Below are 20,998 nucleotides of genomic sequence, written 5' to 3' on the forward strand. Positions count from 1 at the left end.
CAGATTTATACATTTGTGATCAACTTTTTTATAACTAGAGAGTGGTTTGGCTCTTCATGGCCTGAGCTGGGCCCTCCACTGCTCTGAGGTTCAAATTTAATAGAGTTCAAAGTAAATATATCAATCACTGCCTTTGTTTCCATGAACAAAACTGGGACAGGGTTTCACCACTAGAGCAGAATTTCTCTTTTAAGCCCTGGCGGACCAAAGTGGTCTAAATATCACACTAGGTTTGGTAAAAAAAGAGGATAAAAATAATTAATTAAGTAATTTAGCATTAACTGCGAGAGGTAGTTCAGGGGCCTTCTAAGGTAATCAAATCATAATCAAAAAATTAGCATAGTCTTAACTGCTGTGCTCTAAAATATCAACCATTTCATCTCTGCAATTTGCACCAGAGGTAAAAATGATGATCAAAAATGCTGGGACTGGAAACCAGAGCCCGGTTTTAGCATCTAAATGATGGTAAAATGAGGCTGTGCTGTGGCTGCACAGGAGCTCTGCTGCATATTTATGGCAAGGCAACTTCATTTTTAGTATGTTACAACAGGGAAATAAACTCCACCGAACTAGAAAGGCCAGTCTGCAGGAGGAGAGGGAAGTGAGTCTTCGAAACACAACAAATATGGAATTTTTGCTGATCATTGGGTGGTTTGGAAACATCCAGAAACAGGCCCAGTTTTATTTCAGCACCATTTCATCTTCCTGCCCCAGCAGCCACCCTGACACACATTAATTCCTGATAAATTTGCTGCTTAATGCTAACACTTGCCCTGTTCCACACTCAGTTCACTGATGGGTTAATTTTTCTTTTTCTTCTCCCACTCTTTTCCAACGTATTTCCCAACTTATTTGATCAATGCATAAACTAACATTGGTGTGGAGGCAGATTAATTTCCATTCATTGGGGTTCCATCAAAAGATGAAGCACTGCCAAGGTCCCCAGTGGAATATTAGCCGAGATTTTCCATCAGCTGCTGCTATTTTTAGCTCTTCCATGTAATTACTTTTATTTTTCTTAGGGAAAGCTTCATTATATTTTTTATGTGGGGTCATTTTATAAAGGTGGATAAGGAAAGGAGCAATTATGAGTAATGTTCAGTTAAATATTCATGATTTAAATGATGTAATGGAATGGAATTAATGTGCTGATAAAATTGACCAAAGATTTCCCATAAATCTTTACTGGTATCACATTTGGAGCTATTTTTCCATTCATAAGTAGCTCCACTCAGGACTTACACAGAGAAGATCTGATTTCTGGCTCTTAGGATGGAAGTCTCATTAGGTTCAGAATAAAGTGAATATTTAAATTATTTTTAAACGCAATAATGGAATGTGCTAAAAAACTACAAAAGCATGAAAAACCAGCATAGAAACTAAGAACACTTAGTGAAAAATTAACATTGCTCACAACGGTTCTAAACCATAAATTATAACTCCCATGATACAATTCAGGGGTATTATTCCTGGTAATCACCTAAATTGCCTAATTTAACTTTCTTGCATGTTTGGTTTTGCTGCCTTATTTAGAAAATACTTATTTACACATTTTAAACACATTAAATATCCAGGAAAATGCCTCGGGTTAGACTTTCTGGCAAAACAAAGGACTTATTTTAATGGAATCATGGGATTCTCCTCAAAATCCTGTTTACTCCTGACAGACAGGAGATGGTGATTGCATGAAACCTTCAACCACAAACTTCTGATCACATCCAAGTTATTCCCACGTGTGAAGAAAAGTAATCATAAACAACCAAAGGACTTCCAATAGGTAAAACTTCACAAGTCAGAGACATGATTGGATTTCCACAAAAAAAATGTCATTTATACAGTGGAATAGGCAACATCAAACAGGAGCTTCTGCTACAGAGCTGGGACTGAGGAGGTTCTAAGGGTCACACACATTATTTCTTTGGGCAGCAACTCACAGAATTCCTTTTCCATTAGAATTTGTGACATTATTTTCTGAAGAAATAAAAAGTAAATGAGGCAAATCCATTGCCAGTGCTGGATTAGCTGCTGTGCTCATCTCAAATAATATTTTCTCACATTTTTGTTGTCCACAAAAACCTTTATTCCCAAATTGTTGGAACAGAGGAGCCTCTTAGTTTTAGTATTTTAAACTTTGCAATGTAACTTTAAATTCATCAATTAATTGGTTTGGAAGTACTTTGTAAAATTAATATTTAATAATTTACCTGTTGCAGAGGAGTTAAATCTTAACCAGGGCTAAAGCATCACATGATCCAAGCACAAAGAGCTGTTTATACATCATGCAACAGCTTTAAAAAAACCCCTCAGTTTTCAGTGAATCTCAAGATAATTTATATAACTTATAGAATATAAAGCAAGTATGATATAAAGCTAAGGACCAAGGGTATAAATTAATCTGTCATGAAGCACTGAATCTATTATCCAGCCTTCAAAATAACAGAGTGAATTTAAAAGCTGATTTTGAGGATACAAGAACTCACACAACTGAAATACCCAAGAGAGAAAATATCTAAAATAATAAAATCATGAAATTTTTAAGGCTGGAAAAGACCTTTAAGATTATCAAGTCCAACCCTCAAGCTGCCCCACCACCATGTTCATCACTAACCGTGTCCTCAAGGGCCACATCCCATGTTTTGAACCCTTCCAGGGATGGGGACTCCACCAGGTCATTAAATCAATACAAAATGACTTGGGTCATTTTACAGGACTTGGTATCTGTGTCCCCACCATCCTGAAGACTGAGAGAAAGCAGCCCAAGGTTTCCATACTAAAAGCTGACCAAAAATAATCAATGTTTCATCAGGATACACAATATATGATTCATATTTCTAAGGAATTCCGCACATGCTTTATGCTTTTATGGGCTCCTTTCACATGAAATGAACAAACATAAAGAGAGACCGAAAATGCAGTTTTAGCCCTTTTTTCCCACTTTCTTTGCCAGAGACCAGGACGAAGATCTAACTTAAGGTGCTGAATAATTAACAGGGATGAGCCAAGCTGAAATGGTGTTAAGCAATATCTGATGATTAAAAGTTGACAGAAACAGCCAAGCCAAAAAACAAGAGTTAAAGAATTCTCCTCTCAACACAGGTTCCTTATTTCACAGTCCTTTTGATTCTCCTTTCTGCTGAAACATGGCCTGAAGGCAGCGTGAACACACATCAAACCCAGGCTTATTTCTAAAGGAAAAGCCAGAGAGATAAATAGGGATGTGTTAGAAAAGGCAAGGAGGAATCTGAGATGAAAAATGTCCTGACTCAGTAACTATCTGCATCTTAATTGAGGAAGTGGGATGGGAGTGGTCGGAGAGAGCAAAGAGCACCTCGGAATGACAGAGCAGAAATATCTGTGTGTAGTTCTAGGTAGAAGGATGGTTGATTTCTTCTTCTCCAGGAGTAGTTCAGATTACAAGACGGGGAAGATCTCCACGGACAGGCTCTCCAGGAGAATTGCTCTACCACACCATCAACAAGGATTCCATGACTCCTATCTGACATGTAGCTTGGGAAGGGAAAAACCAAACTGCAGGGCCACAGTGTGATCTTTTGATCAGAGACCTGTTCCAGGCAGGCAGGGGGATGATGTTGAATTAGGAAATATCACAGATATGGGCAAGATTTGTTTCACAGCCCAAGGCCATTAAGGAACGTCAAAATGGAACTTGTGAGCTTTAATGGGACTGAAATGGGACAAACATGGAAAAGGTCTAAAATACGGCTACAAAGCATAAATACTGAAAATAACTAGTGAATATAATCTACACATGTATTTCAATAGGAAAAGCAAAGATTACTGGTTCATAAAAGAACTCACTGAGTAGGAAAATGCAATTGTGATGAAGAACTAATGATCACTGGCATTTACTCAGGCACACGTAACACTCAGTTTTTCAGAAGCAATCATCCAGCAGGGTTTGGATGTGGAAGAATAAAGGCAGTTGAGAGTCATCAAGTTTTGCATGATTGTTTTTCTTTCCTGATGACATCAATAAAAGCCTTCCAGTACAGGGAATTTTTCATGGCTCAAGGGAAAGGGCAGAACAAGGTGACCCTGTTGTACCCCACGGAACCGATCACTGGTTTAGGGCTCTCCGCTTGCTGACTTTACAGACCTTCTGAGGGGTACACTGCAAGAACTTCACAGCATCACAGAGTCACAGAATCTGCTGAGTTGGAAGGGACCTACAAGGATCATCCAGTCCAACCCTCAGCCCTGCACAGGACCAAGAGTCACCCCAGGTGTCCCAGAGGATCATCCAAACGCTCCTTGAGCTCTGGCAGCCTTGGTGCTGTGACCACTGCCCTGGGGAGCCTGTTCAGTCCCAACCACCCTCTGCAGGAAGAACCTTTTTCTAAGATGCAAACTAAACCTGCCCTGACACAACTTCAGGACATTCCCTGGAGTCCTGTCCCTGATCCCCATAGAGCAGAGATCAGTGCCTGCCCCTCACGAGCAAGTTGTGACTGCAATGAAGTCTCCCCTCAGTCTCTCACCACAGAGGGACACAGGGCACACGGATACCAGCTAGGACAAAGAGAAAGTCTCTGATGGCCACGTAGGTAAAACCCACCCTGTTCCAAATGGCTCCCCTCAGCCACCTTCTCTCTATTGACTCCTCCTGCAGCTGGAATTGTGTGAAGGTGCTTTTACTCTGTAGATTTGGGTTTACTCAAATACAATGGAAATTATACTCTTAACTTAAGGTGTTTTGAGTATAAGAAGCCATTTTCTTGCACACCATAAATCAAACATTCCCGAGAAAGCAGAGCACGGAGTCTAAGCACAAGCAAATCCAATCTCATTAGTAACAGGCAGAAGGAACTCTTTGTGTTTTTAGCTCCCGGTCATTCTGGGAGGAGCTCAAGGTTCTGAGATAATTAAGAACAAAATGAGTGGAAGGTGGGCTATGATGATTCTCCACGGTTATAAATGTTCTCCCCTCCCACTCCTTTGTGCCGTTAACTGAAATTTAGTGCCACTGATCAGATCTAAACTCTTCTGAAAAAGAAATCATAGAATCCCAGAATCTCAGACCGGTTTGGGTTGGAAGGGACCTCAAAGTTCATCTTGTTCCACCCCCTGCCATGGGCAGGCACACCTTCCACCAGACCAGGTTGCTCTGAGCAAGATGAGCTTTAAGGTCCCTTCCAACCCAAACCGATCTGCAATTCCATGGAGAATAATTAAGGCAATTTTTCAGACAACCTTATATAAGTTGGAAAAGCATTTTTACAATAGGAAAGCAATATAACACATCTTTCAGCCTCTTCTCTGAGCAGCAAATATATTTATTTTAAAAAGCCTAAAGGGAAAATTCATAGTAGTAGTCACTTATTAAAATATTGCCAATATTTTAATAACGTCGTGCCAAGGTAGTAAAGCCTCCTGGAGTAGGAGTTATTAAACTCAGCCAGAGCTGCTATTTGAGGAAAACAGGTCACCAGGAACGATGCACACATTTGTAAAGTCAAAGTGTGCCAAACAGTTTCCATCCTGATCACAAACTTGGGAGAAAGTGGAACAGCAGTTCAAAAAATAGCAGGAGAAAGTGAAGCTTTCCCCCGGATTTAGATCCCCTGGACATGTTCTGAGCCGAGATAAATTCCCTGTTCCACTGACTTCAACACACTTCAGACAACTTGTGATTTTTGCAAATTTACTTCCTAAAATGGGATTTGGGGAGTGAGAAGGATGTGAGGAATAGAAATGTTATGGCACTGACGTTTGTAAGTCACAACAAAGCTTTTTACCACGCGATTATCAGGTTAATGGAAATAATAATCACTTTTATCCAGCAAGTTTCCCATCTGGAGGAAGGTAATGCATTGGGATATGTTTGATCTCTGAATATCTTTCTGGAATTTCTGTATTATTCTGTTTATTTTGTCAGTTTGGAATAAAGTCTAAGCTACAGAAGGGCATAAGAATTGTAATTCTACAGGTTTAAATACCTCCAATTCGCAAATTTAACCTCTGCAAAACACCCACTATCATTTGAGATTTATTCTGCCAAGGACAAATCTGGTCTAATTCACTTTATATTGTTTTAAAACCAAATCACCATGTCCTTTTTATACAGGTTTTATGCTGCTGCTTGGAAACCTTCATCTGTTGAGTCTCATACACAGTCTCACCACTTTTAAAAAGTAATCAACATAAATAAGAGTTACAAATAATTTCAATAAATCTAGATTTATGATCATTACATCAAGAACAGGAAACTTCCCCCACTTTGCCTTGTTCCCATCTTATTTCTTTGCTAAATAACCTGTATCCTCCCCACCAGCATTTACTTTCTACATTTATATTTGTAAATTTGGGGGGAATAAAATAAATGGAAAGAAGTGGGAAGACATGGAAAAAAGAAATGGAAGAATGTCAGAGAAAAATGTCATTTTTTTTCACATTATAGTCACAGAAAAAAATAAAAGTACACTTGGAATTCAAAAGATAGAAAAAGTCCCATTTCATGACATTTATAAGAGTAAATTCTTCTGGGTGAAAAATGTGTTTTCCCCCCAAGCTTTTTTTGCAGTATATAATTGTGAAGCCAAAACAGATACTTTAATTATATCTGCAAAAAAATATTGCATTCACACCTTAATTCATTATCCAGAAGGAAAAACTTAATGTAGGGCATCCTTCTTGTGTCCATCTTTCTTTCAAATAATTTTAATGGCAAACTTTAAATGAAACTGACCAGTGCTTTGGAATTATTAGAAGAAAACTCATCTAATGCCCTTTATCAAGGAAGAGATTTGAGCATTGTCAGTGAAATGTTCTAGAAAATAGCAACATTTATTTTTCATAGACTTTTTGTGGCACTTGAACGCACAGAAATCCTGTTTTGATGTAAATAGTGGCAGCAAAAGCTCAGAGATTCCTCACAATTGGAGGTGTTTGGAGAAAAGGGCAAAGTAGAAAATACTGATGTGATATTTTATTGCCTACAACAGGTAAGATCAGAGAATGATTGTCCAAGGAGAGTCTGCATTCTGACAGCAAAAATAATAAGGAGCAAGTCTCAGAAATAAAACTGTGTGGCTAAAACACAGCCTCTATTTTCACATGGTTTTGTTACAATCAGAACCTAAAAATGTGCAATCAAGAATTAAAAACATTGGTTTATATTTTAAGTCTGAAACCAGATCAAGATAAAATGGCTAATTTTAATGAAAGGAAAAAAACCTTCCACCTTTATCGCCATCATCATTATTATCATCATCATTTTCTTATCCATAAAGTCCTTTTCTTCCTGACTCAAATCAGGAGTAAAACCACAGGTATGAAATATTTTGGAAAGCAGGAATGTTGGACCAAGACAAAGCAAACTGAGGGGACCCAGATAACTGCAAAATTAGAATATTTCAGAAAAATGTTTGTTTAAACCAACAAGAACAGAATGACACATGCAAATGCCTGCAAAGGAATGTCAAAGTGCTGAGCCACACAAAGAACCTCACTATGTAATTATATAATTTCTGATAAAAACTTAACATTTCTGAATTATTTCATCCCATTTACCTGATAACCAGTTTACCCAATAACTCTTTTATCTAGTAACCAGTTACCCAATAACCCTTTTACCCAAAAACCAGTTTACTCACTAATCCTTTTCCCCAATAACTAGTTTACCCATCAACCATTTTACCCAAAAACCAGTTTACTCCATAACCTGATACATGGTCAGTGTGTGCAGAGACAAACACTGATATATCTCCCCTTGACTTCAATTTTTGTCAGCTTAAGTAACACACTATTTTTAATAAAATATATTAAGTATATATATGAATATATTCCATATAACACTGCACATCCATTATTTTTCCTATCAGATTAGGACCTGCTTAACTCTTCCTCATCTCCATTCCATCTGGAGCTTTCCCAAATGACGCCTCCCTCTTTTTTCTCCCATGTCCCAAGGGTTTCTTTGTCAGAGTGAAAACACTCTGATAAAGAGCATTTGGCCCTATTGAGGCTCTCTCAGATCAATGAATCAGACATTTTACATTCACATCTTTTTTTCCCAATCTGATTCCTGACTGAAGAACTCCTCATGTATCAAAAATCTCTGTTAGTCCCTCAGGACATGACCTTGTAACTGTGCTATTAAATTTCACCCACTTTTAAATGCTTTCACCTTCAGAATTACTTAATTCTGCCAATTTTAGAGGCTGTACTTGAGATATTAAATTTTTACTCCTCACAAGCCAAATTAATTCTGAGCAACAGCTGAAGACCAAGAGAAATCCTGGTTTTCCCTAACATCAGGTGCCAGGGACTCACACCTTTGGTAATGTCTCCATTGGACATCATTTCCTAACATGCAGAAAAACAGAGCTGTAATTCCTACTGTCCAGAAAACCAGAGAGGAGCTGAGAAGCCACAGCTCCAGTTGGGTACCAGTGAGTCACCTAGCAAATACAGGTATTTTCTCACAATTACAGCCCCTCCAGGCTCTAAGACACTGGTGACTCACCAGTAACAAATGAGGTTCCTACAATTTTTCAATTTTCCAAATGTCTACTGAAAGAAATCCCCCAGAACCCTGCAAAGGTGTTTTCCTCTGCCCAAACAGCTCTAAGAGACAAGATTCAAGTGCTATTATGTCCTCAAAGATCTTTGAAACACTCTAGACCTGAAACAATCAACAGCACAGGGAGTTTCTGAGTTTTTCCTGAGATATGAAACACTCTTGATTGCTCTCAGGAGTACAGCGATGTCCAAAAACATTCAGTTTGGAAGTGGTGGGTCTGCTGACATCTCTTGATGTGAAGAGCAATGAATGTTTATGAGAGAGTCTGTTCTTAGAAAATACAAAATTCAAGCAAGTTAACAAGCTTCCTTAGGCCTGGAACCAGGCCAGGCTTAAACACAACTGTTGGATAGATTAAAAGCTTCTGTTGGAAATGTTCTTAGAACTTTCTTTTTCCAACTAAGACGTAAATTTAGCTACTAGATTTTGTTGAATAATTGGGGATTTAGTTCAATTACTGTAATAATTGACAAAACCACAGACCCTCCTCATGCCAGCAGGGACAACAAAGTTCATTAGCAGGGAACAGCTCTGAGCTTTGCTCAGGTATGTCTGTCCACAAAAATTGGGAAAACTGGTAATTTCAGTCTGGGGTTGGGTTAATTCTGGACTAGGTTGAGTTTTACAAGCAGAAAGCCAGAGTGCACTTCTCCAAGGACAGGCTCTGCTACCAGCAAGAGTGAGAGTCATCAAGCACATAACTTGGCCAGAATCTCCCAAAAGCTCTGAAGAGTTCAAGAGAAAAAAAAAAAAATCTAATCTTGTTGCATAAATTAAAGCTTTACTAAAATACTATAAATTAATTGCAATATTGGCCAGACAGTTCCGAGTAGTTCTAACTGCTCAGAAGATCCTGGAAACCGGCGTCAAGGATAATCTTTGATCAAACCACATAGAGGGGAAATAAATTACTGATTTTATAGAAGAGTATTGGGAAGATCTACAGGCTGAACATACAGATATTTTCAGTAGGTTAAAACTGCACATGCAGAAGTATTTTATGCAGAGAAAGTGGTGCTGGCAGAAAATGGGAACATCCAGAAATGCACTGGAGTTCCAAACTGAGGCATTAAACTCCTTTCTAACAAGCCCCAAATCCATGGATATTTTTCCATTGGTGAGGATCCCTCTTCCAGAAAACAATTACATAATTCTAGTCTGGATAGAAAAGCAAAGTCCCCGTTTTATGCAGTGCAGCATGGGAGGGTAGAGATTTATTGTTCAGTTCTTTACCATTTCCTTTTCAAAACCATTGAAATATTGGTCAAATTCCAGCAATAAATTATAGAAACTTCCTTTTTTTTGGTAAACAGCACCAAGAAACACCAGCAAATTGATACTTCCTCCATATTCTGCTGATGCAGGCTTTTTAATTGTTCTGAAAAGCACCAAAACCATTTAAATTCTGTTCAAACCAGCATTCTATCAGGTTACACAGAGAGTGTTTTCAACATATCAGATTAATTACTGGAAAACAAACTGTCATATCATCACTGACCAGGGTTCTCTCATTTGTTACTTTTCAATTTTATCTATTTATCTTAAAATGTCACATTGTAGATTTTGGCCATTGATTTACACCCAGTTAATGTACCAGGATCCATCTTCCGCCGTGTCACAGAATCACAGATCTTTGCTTTTTGCTAAAACCCTTCACTAAAATTTCTTTAAATCATGCAAAAAAAAATACACTCTTAACAGAAAGTACACCATTGCATTGCTGCAAATACAAATATTTTTCACTTTTGGCAATTTCAGGTGAATAAATGTAAATATTCCATCACTTACTTTGGTAGAGTTTTCAAGTGGTTTTCTCTTAACTCCAAAATTCGCAATTTGACAAGTCTAGAAACAGGATAAAAAATAATGAGTTCATTCAGTGAATTAGTTCAGGCATCCATAAGAATGATTTAAAATTACTTATTTCAATAAAGGAAGAGTCTGTTTCACGCACTACAGTCCAATGTCCAGTTCTTCTGGGGTACAAAATGTGTTCAGAATCAAATAATTTCATGTAAGGACAGACACACTCAGGCAGGACATGTCTGTCCTCAGTGGAACTCTTCTGAAAAGCTTTGACAGAATTCACCTAATAGCACAATGGAGTTTGGAAGGGCTGTTGTGTGTAGGTTTTAATTCATACCACCACTCAGCACATGTCCTACTTCTGCTAAAAATACTGTAAATTAAAAGGAGACCTGCGAGGGGTTGTAGAATTCGCAGAAAATTTCAAAGGAACTTATGAACTCAAGAGCAGTTGCTTTTTATCCTTCAGTAAACCTGGAAATGCTTGAGAGAAATGAAATTTTACTCTGTTTACTTTGCTCAAGTCATTAATAAAATAGTTTAGAGTTACTGTGAAAAGCTGGTATATTCCAGCCAGGCTCAGCTCTGGGTCAGGGCCAGGCCTGTGCTAAAGCAGCACTTGATTTCCCCAGGTCTGAGCAGACCAACATCACTTACAACCTCAGGATTAGAGTGCTGGGTTGGTGTTCCCACTTGAACCATAAAACATACAGGACGGATAAGTATAAAACTGGTATTAGGTGAATTCTGTAACAATGCCAAATATTTTCTCTGTTCATCTTTTGTCTTCTGAGCTCTGTGGCCAGGTGGACAGTCCAGGGGCAGAAAGGCCAACCATCACCTTCATCATGTGGAATAAACTCCCCATTTCTGCCACAGTTGGGCAGGGTAGGGATCCACCAGCTCCTCCTGCCCCCTTTTATGGCAAATTGGGTCAACTTTGAATTCCACCACCTCTGCTTTGTCCTTATCTAACATTTTTTGGCTCTGTTTCTGCTGCATTTATTTTTACCCTCATTCTCCAGCCCTTCTGCTCCACTGTCTTTTGAATCTTCTCTTGTTCTGGTTTCACATGTTGCCTTTCAGTCCTTTCTTTCTTCCCTTCTGACTCACAGCCTTTATCTTTCAGCCCATTTTTCAACAGCAGAGCCCATATTGCTGTTTTCTGCCCTTGCCACAACTGAGTCACACATTTGATGAAGGACAGTCCCCTCCAAGTTCTATTTCTTCTCACCTTTTCCCTCAACTGCCAAACTGCATCACTTTATCACCACATTACTGCTGACACAACATTCCCTCTACAACAATCATTCATCAAAATTGTGCTGAAAAGCCAAAATCTGGTTTTTGTTTAGTTTTTCAAGAGAAGGCAGATTTAAACCAGACCCTTAGAGCCTAAGCCAGGTTCAAATGCACGATCACTGTGCTTTGATGACTCATCCTTACCTTCCAAAGTTAGCTGGAAGAAACTCCAAAAAGGCATCATTTAGATAGAGCTGGGTCAGATTTAGAAGTTGTGTGAAGCCATCTGGCAGCCTAAAAAACAGTGAAACCCTTAATGCTCACCTCAGCGTTGCCATGGAAATAAAACAATGTATATTTAGAAGAAGAAAGGTGACTTTCTCTCTCACCTTCTTTGTCTATCCAAATTCTCCAGAAGAACTTACTCATTACAGACAATTTTGTTCATTCTCATCTTCTCCACATTGCAATAACCACATTAAATAGCCTTTTCCTCCTTCCTAGGTAAGGGTTTAAGCCAAAGGTGTCTTTCTTTTTCTTTCTTTCTTTCTCTCTTTCTTTCTTTCTGTCTCTCTCTTCCTGTCTCTCTCTCTCTCTCTCCCTCTTTTTCTCATTCTCTTATTCTTTCTCTTCCTCTTTCTCTCAATTTTTTTAAACTGAAGTAGTAAAATTTCATCCTTTCGCCTCCTTCATTCCATTTCATAATTCCTAGCTTTACAACCCAGATTTTTTGTTACTATTATTGCAACTTCTTGGAAGGGAAAAGTGTCACTAAAGCCCCAACCAAGAGGTTTTCAGTGGCCAAACACATGAAACCTCAGCCTCTGTGCTTTGCCAACTATTTCTCTGCTAAGGGGAAAGACTCCATTAACAGAGGACTCAGATCTTCCAATAGACTCATCCCCTCTGGGTTTGAAACAATTAAAAAGAAAGTTAGATTAATCCTGCAAATGAACTTGACACAATTCCTTTAAATCTGAGCTTATTTTTCTGCACCTACAGAATGCAAATCCAGCTGCTCATACTCACTTGGACACGGGGTTCACACTGGCTTCGATAATCGTTAAACATTTACAACACTTGATATTTTCTGGAAAATCTTGAATTCCTAAAAAAACACGGAAAGAATTATTATTTACAAAAAACCCTGTTTATTTGTTTTGTTCATAAGTGAGTTCATTTGGTATTTTCAGATCAGACTTCCGCTCTGATAGGGATACAGGAGGGATACACACATTGAGTATTATAGTCTAAAAGTACTTAAGCCCTAAATAAACACACCAGAACAGAATCTATACCTTATACTATGGCTATTATGCTAATGCTTGATTTATATAATCTTCTAGAGTTAAATAGTGACATCATCTGTACTGGTATCTGTGCCTTTCATTTCTTCCCAAACGGCTTCTCTTTGTCTCTTCCGACAACACAGAGAATCCCGAGAGTCTCGAGGACTCCACTGATAAGAAATTTCCCAACATTTCCAGGAGTGCCAAAGCATCATTTTTAAAACAAAGACACTTGAGTTCAGGCTTGCAAAGGTTTTTAGGCACATAAATGTGTAAATGCATAACTGGGGATGCACATCAGCAAATTAATCTATATAAATCCTGGAATTCTTTACCCACAGCCCCATGTGCTTAAATCCTTCACACAAGAGCCTAGTGAGTTCTAAGCCACTTCAGGAAGTGGAACAGTTCATAAGTGCACTGAAAAGTGGCCTCACACTCCTCTTGCCAATATTTTTTGGGCACAAGTCGTGTGATGCTAAACCAAAGTCTGATTTTTAAAAGGAAAATAAACAAGGTAGATCTTTATGGAACCTTCTCCGAAGTGCCAGGCCATAATCCAGACCCAGAGCACGAGGTTCTTAACCATTAGGAATTAAAACTTCATTATTGCTCATATTCACCACAGTTCCTTAAGACACTTTGGATGTCTCACCGTTTTTACTGATATCAAGCTCTCTGAGGTTCACGAGGCTGGCGATGGTGGTGGGGAGGCTGGACAGGTCGTTGTCAGGGATGCTCAGCTTCCGTAAAGCCTGACAGTTGAACAGTTGCTGCAATAAAAAAAAAAAAAAAAAGACGATTTACAGAGTTTCGGGAAAAACAAACAGTTTGAGATCATTATTTATACACAGAATGGTCCCGGGTAGGGCCAGGAGTTGGACTCGATCTTTGTGGTCTTTGTGGGTCCCTTCCAACTCTGAATCTGTGAAATACCTCAAAACTCCACTTGCTCCAGAAGAATTCAATCCTCAAAACATATTTTTTTCGAGAACACATTCTTACAGTCGATAGGAATAACCCAAATTAGCAGTGGCAATGGTAAAGAAGAGCCTTCTGTCCAAAACTGCATAGTCATTGCAATCAATGTTTTGTAAGTATTTATATTATTACATCATATATAATAATTATACATTATTGATCTGTTTTACATGTTTCATATCAATTGAAAAAAATTTGTGTCTTGTGGTAAAAAATATTTAATTTCACTACATATTTTTCATTACATATTTTAATTATATTTTGACTGCATGCAGATTAAATTAATTATCTTCAAGGTATAAAAATGCTCTGACATTAATAGAATGATATGTTCTTTCTATTCCCCTTCAAAATTCAGGACTTGATTCTTACTTTTCATTCAAATTCTTATTTTATAAAAGCAGGTCTCCAGTTTTCACCAGAAAATTCAGTGGGTTCTCGAAAACAACTGCTCTTTGAAAGCATCTCACAAGGATCCTTCCAGTATCCGTGCAGTTCTCATCAGATTTAGTCTTTCTCATAGACTTATCTGTGAGAATAAAGTCCATAAACTCGCTCACAGCCTATCTGGGAATGCAAAATAATTTGATTTCCTAGATGGAAAACTCAGCCAAGAATCCAGAGAGGAGAAAACTAACATCAAAAGGGCTTGAAAATGGCCACTTGTTGCTTCACTTCAAGCAAATTTTAGAACAATTTGAAATATCAGGAGAAATTTGGATATCAGGAAAAAATTCTTTACAGAGAGAGTAATCAGGCATTGGAATGGGCTGCCCAGAGAGGTGGTGGATTCACCATCCCTGGAGATTTTTAAATGCAGATTGGACGTGGCACTGAGTGCCATGATCTAGTAAATGGACTGGATTTGGACCAAGGGTTGGACTCGATGATCTCGGAGGTCTTTTCCAACCCAATCGATTCTATGATTCTATGATTCTATATTTCTGAGGTAACTTTCTATGATAATCCTTTAGAAAAATTTTGCTTTTCCTTCAAAATGACCAATTCTCAGAAAATGGGAGGGAATCATGTGAATAATGAATACTCAGGATGAGAAGCACAACCCAAGAGGGATAGGAGAACCCATTCCATGCAGGCACTTTCCACCTCATCCACAGGAAATCTCTCTCTGGAGAACAAGGAATTCCTTTGCAAGAGCACCTGCTTTTCCTTTTGTAAGGAAGCACATCATTTGGGATGAATCTGGAAAGTACCATAAGTAAGAGGCTCTGGAGGTGGCCCTTGTTCTACACAAGAGCAGCTCCAGACCTTGGGGATGTTCAGCAGGAGGAACCTGCAGGATTTTGATACAAATACAAACCAGGCCAAGGTTTGGGCAGAAAATTTCATGAGTTAAACTCCATAAAAGAAATACCGTATGGAAAATGAAATGCCCAGTGCACATTCCCAGCCATTCCCCTCCTGTTGGAGCCATTCCCTATTTCAGAAGCTGAGGAAGGTTTGGAACTCAGAGTTCTGACACTGTGTGAACACATCCAAGGCTTTGGAACTGCTGATGGAAGAGGCCTAATAAAAAATATTCCCTCTGGAGTGATTTGAATGATGTACTGTTGTATTAGAAAGAATATAAGGGTGGGGAACGTAGGCCCAAAATTGCCCACTGGATGGGCAATTTTTTCCCCCATTGGATGTTCCAAAGGTGTTTTCCTGAATTTCTGGAGCTTCCTGGCCTTGCCATCCTGATTTGGTTGGAATCATCACTCTGGATATCCATACATGACTTAAATTCCTTTCAGAGTAAAACCCAAGAGGTGCTCATTGAGATTTAATTATAACAATGGACTTTTATCCTGAATATCTCAAGTCAGAAAGGCTTTGGCTGCTCCAAAGGTTCCTGGGGAGAATTTTCATCCCACTCCTGTTTTTCTGGATGTTGATTTCCAGTCACTCCATCTTCATTAAGATCAATATTCTTTTTTATTAGTCATCCATTCATTTGACTCACCCAAATAAGGGACATTTGTGCAGCAGCAGCTCATGATGATGAATTCAAAGGCAAAGAAAATAAAGACTTGGCAAGATTTAGGGGAAAACAGGGTAAGAATTATATAACAATCCTGCAAATCCTCCAAAGAAAAAAGAAATATAAAAATTACAAACTAAAACCTAATTTCTAATGAAGTAACAGAAAAATCATAATTATGATACACCAAATGTAAGGTAAAACTGAAAATAAAAGCAGGCAGAATGAGTTGAATGCATCAGCTTAATGCAAAATAATTTATTGAGTTCTAGAGTATCACGTAGCAGTGAAAGCAAGTAGGGTAGATCGGGACTTAACAGAGTTTTTAGCAGTGCTTCTATAATTTTTATAACTTTTATAATTTTATCATTATATTTTTAAACATGATCAAGTTCAAGATTATAAGGAATTTCAAAAAAATGTTGTAATATCAGAGGCACAAAACATCTGGCAAAGAATGGAAAATTAACAAAAACGTCCTGTGGAAGAAGTTATTTGAAATCCTATTTAGAGAGGGGCTAAAGTTCTGCCTGTGGTAGAATGCCACATGTAATACAAAGTTAATGGTAAGTAATATAGTGCCATTTTCAGGAAAAAAAATGCCATTTTCTCCCATAGAATATTAATTAAACAGCGGAAAAAAGGTTCAGAGCCATGGGGCAAAAATATCTGAAGCAGCAAATTTGATAAAGGAATTATTTGGGCTGTTTAATTCACAGTAATGATTAATAAAGGCTTAAGACAAAAATGATCACTAGTAAGAAAACAAATTAACTCTTATTAATCTTCTCTTACACACGGCCAAGACTGTGATAAATGCTGTGTTTACGATAAATTAAAACTAAAAACTATCACCTTCCTAATTTTTGCCTCCTTCCCTTTGGTCGATAGTTTTCCCATATAGAATCATGGCATTATTCTATGCCCTGCTCTATTTGTCTTCCATCAGCCACTGCAGCTCAGTCTGAAAACCACTTTGATACTTCCAACCCAAAACACATATAGCAAATTATAAAGATCCAGCCCAAAAATATCCAAAATCCCCACCTAAATTAGACATTTCCAATATTCTTCTATAGCACAATGAAACCATGACATAAAAGAGAGCTGGATCTCAGGGATCCATCAGCAGCAAATGGTCTCCACCAGGACCCATTTCATGTTTATGGGAACAGAAAAAACTCCTGGTTCTCTGTTTTCTTCTCTAGGAGGGATCAGGCAGCTCATCACAGCCATTTTCCCCCATGAACTAAAGCTCCTGGAGCTGCCCTGCCTTCCCATCTGTGCAGAACTGGGGATGGAGTCAATGACCCATCACATCCCAGTAAAGCAACCCCATGGAATAGGAAAAGCACATTTTCTACATTTGGAAATACAATTTCTAGGAAGTCTCTGTGCAGCCTAACTGAGAAATGTGCTGTGAAATGATGGAGAGTGGATTACAGGGGACAGTGTTTAATTAAAGACTTGTGAGCATCTTTCATTATTGTGGAGAGAAATTCAATTAAGGGCTGGATTACATCCCTTCATGCTTCATTATGTAGCCAGCACCTGCCATTAATTGGTTTTTCCACCACCTTGCTCTCTTTTGTTTCCAGAACACTTAAATTACAGTAACTTTTAATTCCTCCTAGTAAATATTAATCAGCAGAAGAAGAGATCGAAAGATTCCATAAGAGGAATTTTACTCAGGAAGGATAACTTAGGTGATCTCATTGCAGTTGTGAAACTCCTACTCAGCACTGGCACTTCCCAACAAAATCACAGAATATTCTGAGTTGGAAGGGTCCCACTGATATCCCAGAAGGATAAAGGGCTCATTCTGACAGAGACCTTCCTTTGAAAAGCAGGGATAAAGAGGATTCAAATGTAGTGGCTCCTGATCAAGCTACCAAATGCCACAGGAATTACTTGTGCAGAACCATTTCTTTTGGACAGTTGTTCATTTCCCAGTTTAAGGCTCCACTGTCCGTGTTCCTCTGCTGGGAAGGAGTGATCGGTGCTCCTGCTCTGCCCTATCCAGCATGGAGTGTAAGGATGAGGGTTTGGCTGCTTGGGCTGTTCGAGAAGGCAGGAGAAACTGTACAAAGTTGCCCTTGAACCCCCAGAGCCACCAGCCCCTCTTCCCCTCCCAAGGAAGTTGTAACTGCAATGAGGTCTCCCCTCAGTCTCCTCTTCTCCAGACTAAAGGAGCCATCCCTGTCCAACACACATTTTAGGACTCAAGGTTGTCTTCCAGCAGAACATGGATTACCTTGGGTAGCTCTTCAATCTGGTTGGCATCAAGGTAAAGCTCCTCCAAGGTCCTCTCAAAATTAAAAACCTCCTTTGGCACCTGCTGCAGGCCACAGTGAGAGTAATCCAACACGGACACGATCTCTTCCTCCCCTCGGAAACACCGGCACGGCACCAGGCGGCCAATGATCTTCCTTTTGGTTGTCATCTCCAAGCAGCATACTGAAGAAAAAGGGGAGAAAACACAGGTTACAGAAACCAACAGCATTTTGGGGACTCTTATTTAGATTTATCATCAAGATTGCAGTCCATAAATACAGTTTTTCTGAGGGATCTCTGTAGTCTGCAGTCTGCAGCTCTTGTTTTACCTTTCTCCAGAACATGGAGAAGTGTGATTTGCCAGTGGAACCACAAAACACAACCTCAGCCCAGCAGCTTTTCCCTACACCAGGACAGAAGGAAACACTCCAAGCCCAGCCACAATCATTGCTTGGTTTAACAGTGAAAATAACTGTGTGGAGGCACAAGTACAAGCACGTTCATCAAAGCACAGAGGGACATGTCAGTCCCTGGATCATGAGTCACGGTGGTGAATCGGGCAGAGGTTCTGATTCTCCCTGAGAAATTAGTGTTAATATCTGGTTCCTCTGACACCAGCAGAGTTCCTCAGCTTCCCACAGCCACTGCTGAGGCATTTCCACTGAGTCCTCAACCAGAGGAATAAAGAACACCAATTTCCCTGCTTACAGAACCAGAACAAACACATCCCCAGAGCAGGTGTTTGGGTCACCTGCCATTCCTGCTCCTCTTGTACCGCCTTGGGCTGCTGAAAACTCACAGAAAGGACTTTTTCTACAGTAAAATAGACGTCTAGGAAGTTTCCCCATTCCCAAACTTCTCCCATCCTCGATGCCAAGTGCTGCAGACGGTCCCTCAGTTTGTGTGAGCACCTCTAACTCCCTCGAGTGAGTTTACAAAACTGGGTCTTATTATTTGTCACTGGAACAAAACACTTTAACTCACCACTGCAGAATGGAGAGAGCAGTCAATAAGTAGATTTTATAATGTCAGGCAGTCCCTAAATCTGGAATAAATATTGACATCTTGAGAAGTTATTTTAACATTATAGATAAATCAGGCTGTCCTGGAACATGTTATCACAAAGGCAAGAAGGGCTAAACATTCAGCTCCCATTTTCTAAACCACTTACAAGGCTTTGAGTTACATTTAGGGAAAAAATGCACTAAATTAGTCCAAGTAAAGCAAAATAAGGCTCGCCATTCCCTCAACACCAATCTGGCCCTACTGATACCTGCACTGCACCTTTAGCTCCAGAAATCTTCCCAAATCATTCAGCTGAGTGCACAAGACCAAAACAGATGAAAACTGACAAAGCACTGGTCCTACAACACGTAATTCCCAATGAGAGCCACCTCTGGAGCTGCCCAACCTCTTGGGATTCACATCCAGGAAGCAACGTAATTCAAACCCTGACAAAGTAAAAATAAATGCCCTTGGAATAGCAAATTATTTGTAGCTTTTCAAGCCATTGGAGGATAATGAACAACTGAACAGTGACATGGACTTCAAAAACTCTTTGGCAAACCCTTCTTCCCACAGGAATTACAAAGCACTTTGCTGGGCTTTATTCTCCTCTGCTGTGGGCACAGGCATCAAACACACCATTTTAATAAAACCCTACAACAAAACCAGGATAAAAGACCAGCCAGAAAGTTTACAAATAGCCAAGTGATAGAACCACACTAAAAATAGCAATTACAGCAGCCAAACCAATTTTTAAAGGTTTTTTCTTTTGCTTATGCAAACAAAAGCATTTCCATTATTGCAGTTCATAAAAATAACTGTAATTTCTTCTTCAACAGAAAGTTGTTTTAAAAGCTAGAGGGAAAAAAGCAGATAAACAGAAGTGAGTTAATTACTCTGCCTTCCTCAAATGCTTTGGTAAGGCCTGACTGTCATGATAAAATTAGGTTTGTGGATTAATTGGATTATCTATTGGAAATGTCCTCTTCAGGAGACACAAACTAACCCAATCCCAGATGTGAGTTGGAGAGATGAACAAGCTGGATTTAAGAAGAGATTAATACTTGAATAGCAAAGGAACTTGAACCTGAATTGTGGTGCATTCCTAAGATCCTGTGAGAAATGAGTGTGAGGTGACTCCCCTGCAGAAACTGCTCCCAAGGGACTATTTGCTGCAGGAATGGCTACAGGAAAGGCTGAAATTTAATATATTTTGATAAGAAGTGGGTTTGCACATGCCTGTAATCTGCTCCATTATTTACCCTTGGTAAATAAAAAGAAAACACATAGAAATGCTGAAAAATCTATAAAAAAAATCCCCTGGGAATTCTGCTGTTCTTTGCACCACAATGGAATTGAAGGGCCTGTGCTTGAAAGGAGTAACATTTCATGCTCTGTGGACTTGTGGTAATTAAGCCTTTTATTCATTTCAGCATTATTAATTATTACCCTGGACTAATTCCAGCTTTAGTAATTACACTTTTCTTACCTACATTTTGTTCTATCCTAATTTTCAGGGCCTTTCTTTCCTGAGGAAAGAGGATCAGCCCAAGAGAGTCAGCAAAGAGCCACCCCCCAACTGCAGGAGCTGAGTCACATCAATGCTTCATCAGATTCCTTAATTCCTGCAAGACTTCCCACCTCCTCATGGAAACACCAGTGCTCAGTGCTTTTCCCCATTTAAACCAGTGAAAGAACCGTAATTCTCCCTGGTGGGGATTAGAGGTCATTGCTCAACACGTCACACACGACGCACTGAGATTATTCACTCCAAGAGAGCTCAAAAATCATATTATTTCTTGAATGAGATAAAGAAACTATGAAAGAAGCACAAATATAACCTGCTACTTATCAGCTTCAAGCAAGCATCTCATT

General features: G+C 39.1%; 1 protein-coding gene across 7 annotated transcripts in view; it reads right to left on the minus strand.

The window, feature by feature from the left end:
- The window catches only part of LRRC7 (leucine rich repeat containing 7), a 120,872-nt gene that overhangs the window by 46,772 nt on the left and 53,102 nt on the right, over positions 1 to 20,998 (minus strand). For all 7 annotated transcript variants that reach the window (XR_010432760.1, XM_064664875.1, XM_064664879.1 and 4 more), the window contains exons 2-6: positions 18,099 to 18,301; positions 13,535 to 13,652; positions 12,620 to 12,698; positions 11,795 to 11,884; positions 10,331 to 10,387 (exon numbers count right to left, since the gene is read on the minus strand). Coding sequence is in view for 6 of the 7 variants with exons in the window: in XM_064664875.1 (XP_064520945.1) it covers positions 10,331 to 10,387; positions 11,795 to 11,884; positions 12,620 to 12,698; positions 13,535 to 13,652; positions 18,099 to 18,301 (547 nt within the window). In the remaining variant the exon portion in view is untranslated. The remainder of the gene's footprint in view (positions 1 to 10,330; positions 10,388 to 11,794; positions 11,885 to 12,619; positions 12,699 to 13,534; positions 13,653 to 18,098; positions 18,302 to 20,998) is intronic.

The sequence above is a fragment of the Pseudopipra pipra genome, chromosome 9 (assembly GCF_036250125.1).
Source record: "Pseudopipra pipra isolate bDixPip1 chromosome 9, bDixPip1.hap1, whole genome shotgun sequence".
Taxonomy (NCBI): domain Eukaryota; kingdom Metazoa; phylum Chordata; class Aves; order Passeriformes; family Pipridae; genus Pseudopipra; species Pseudopipra pipra.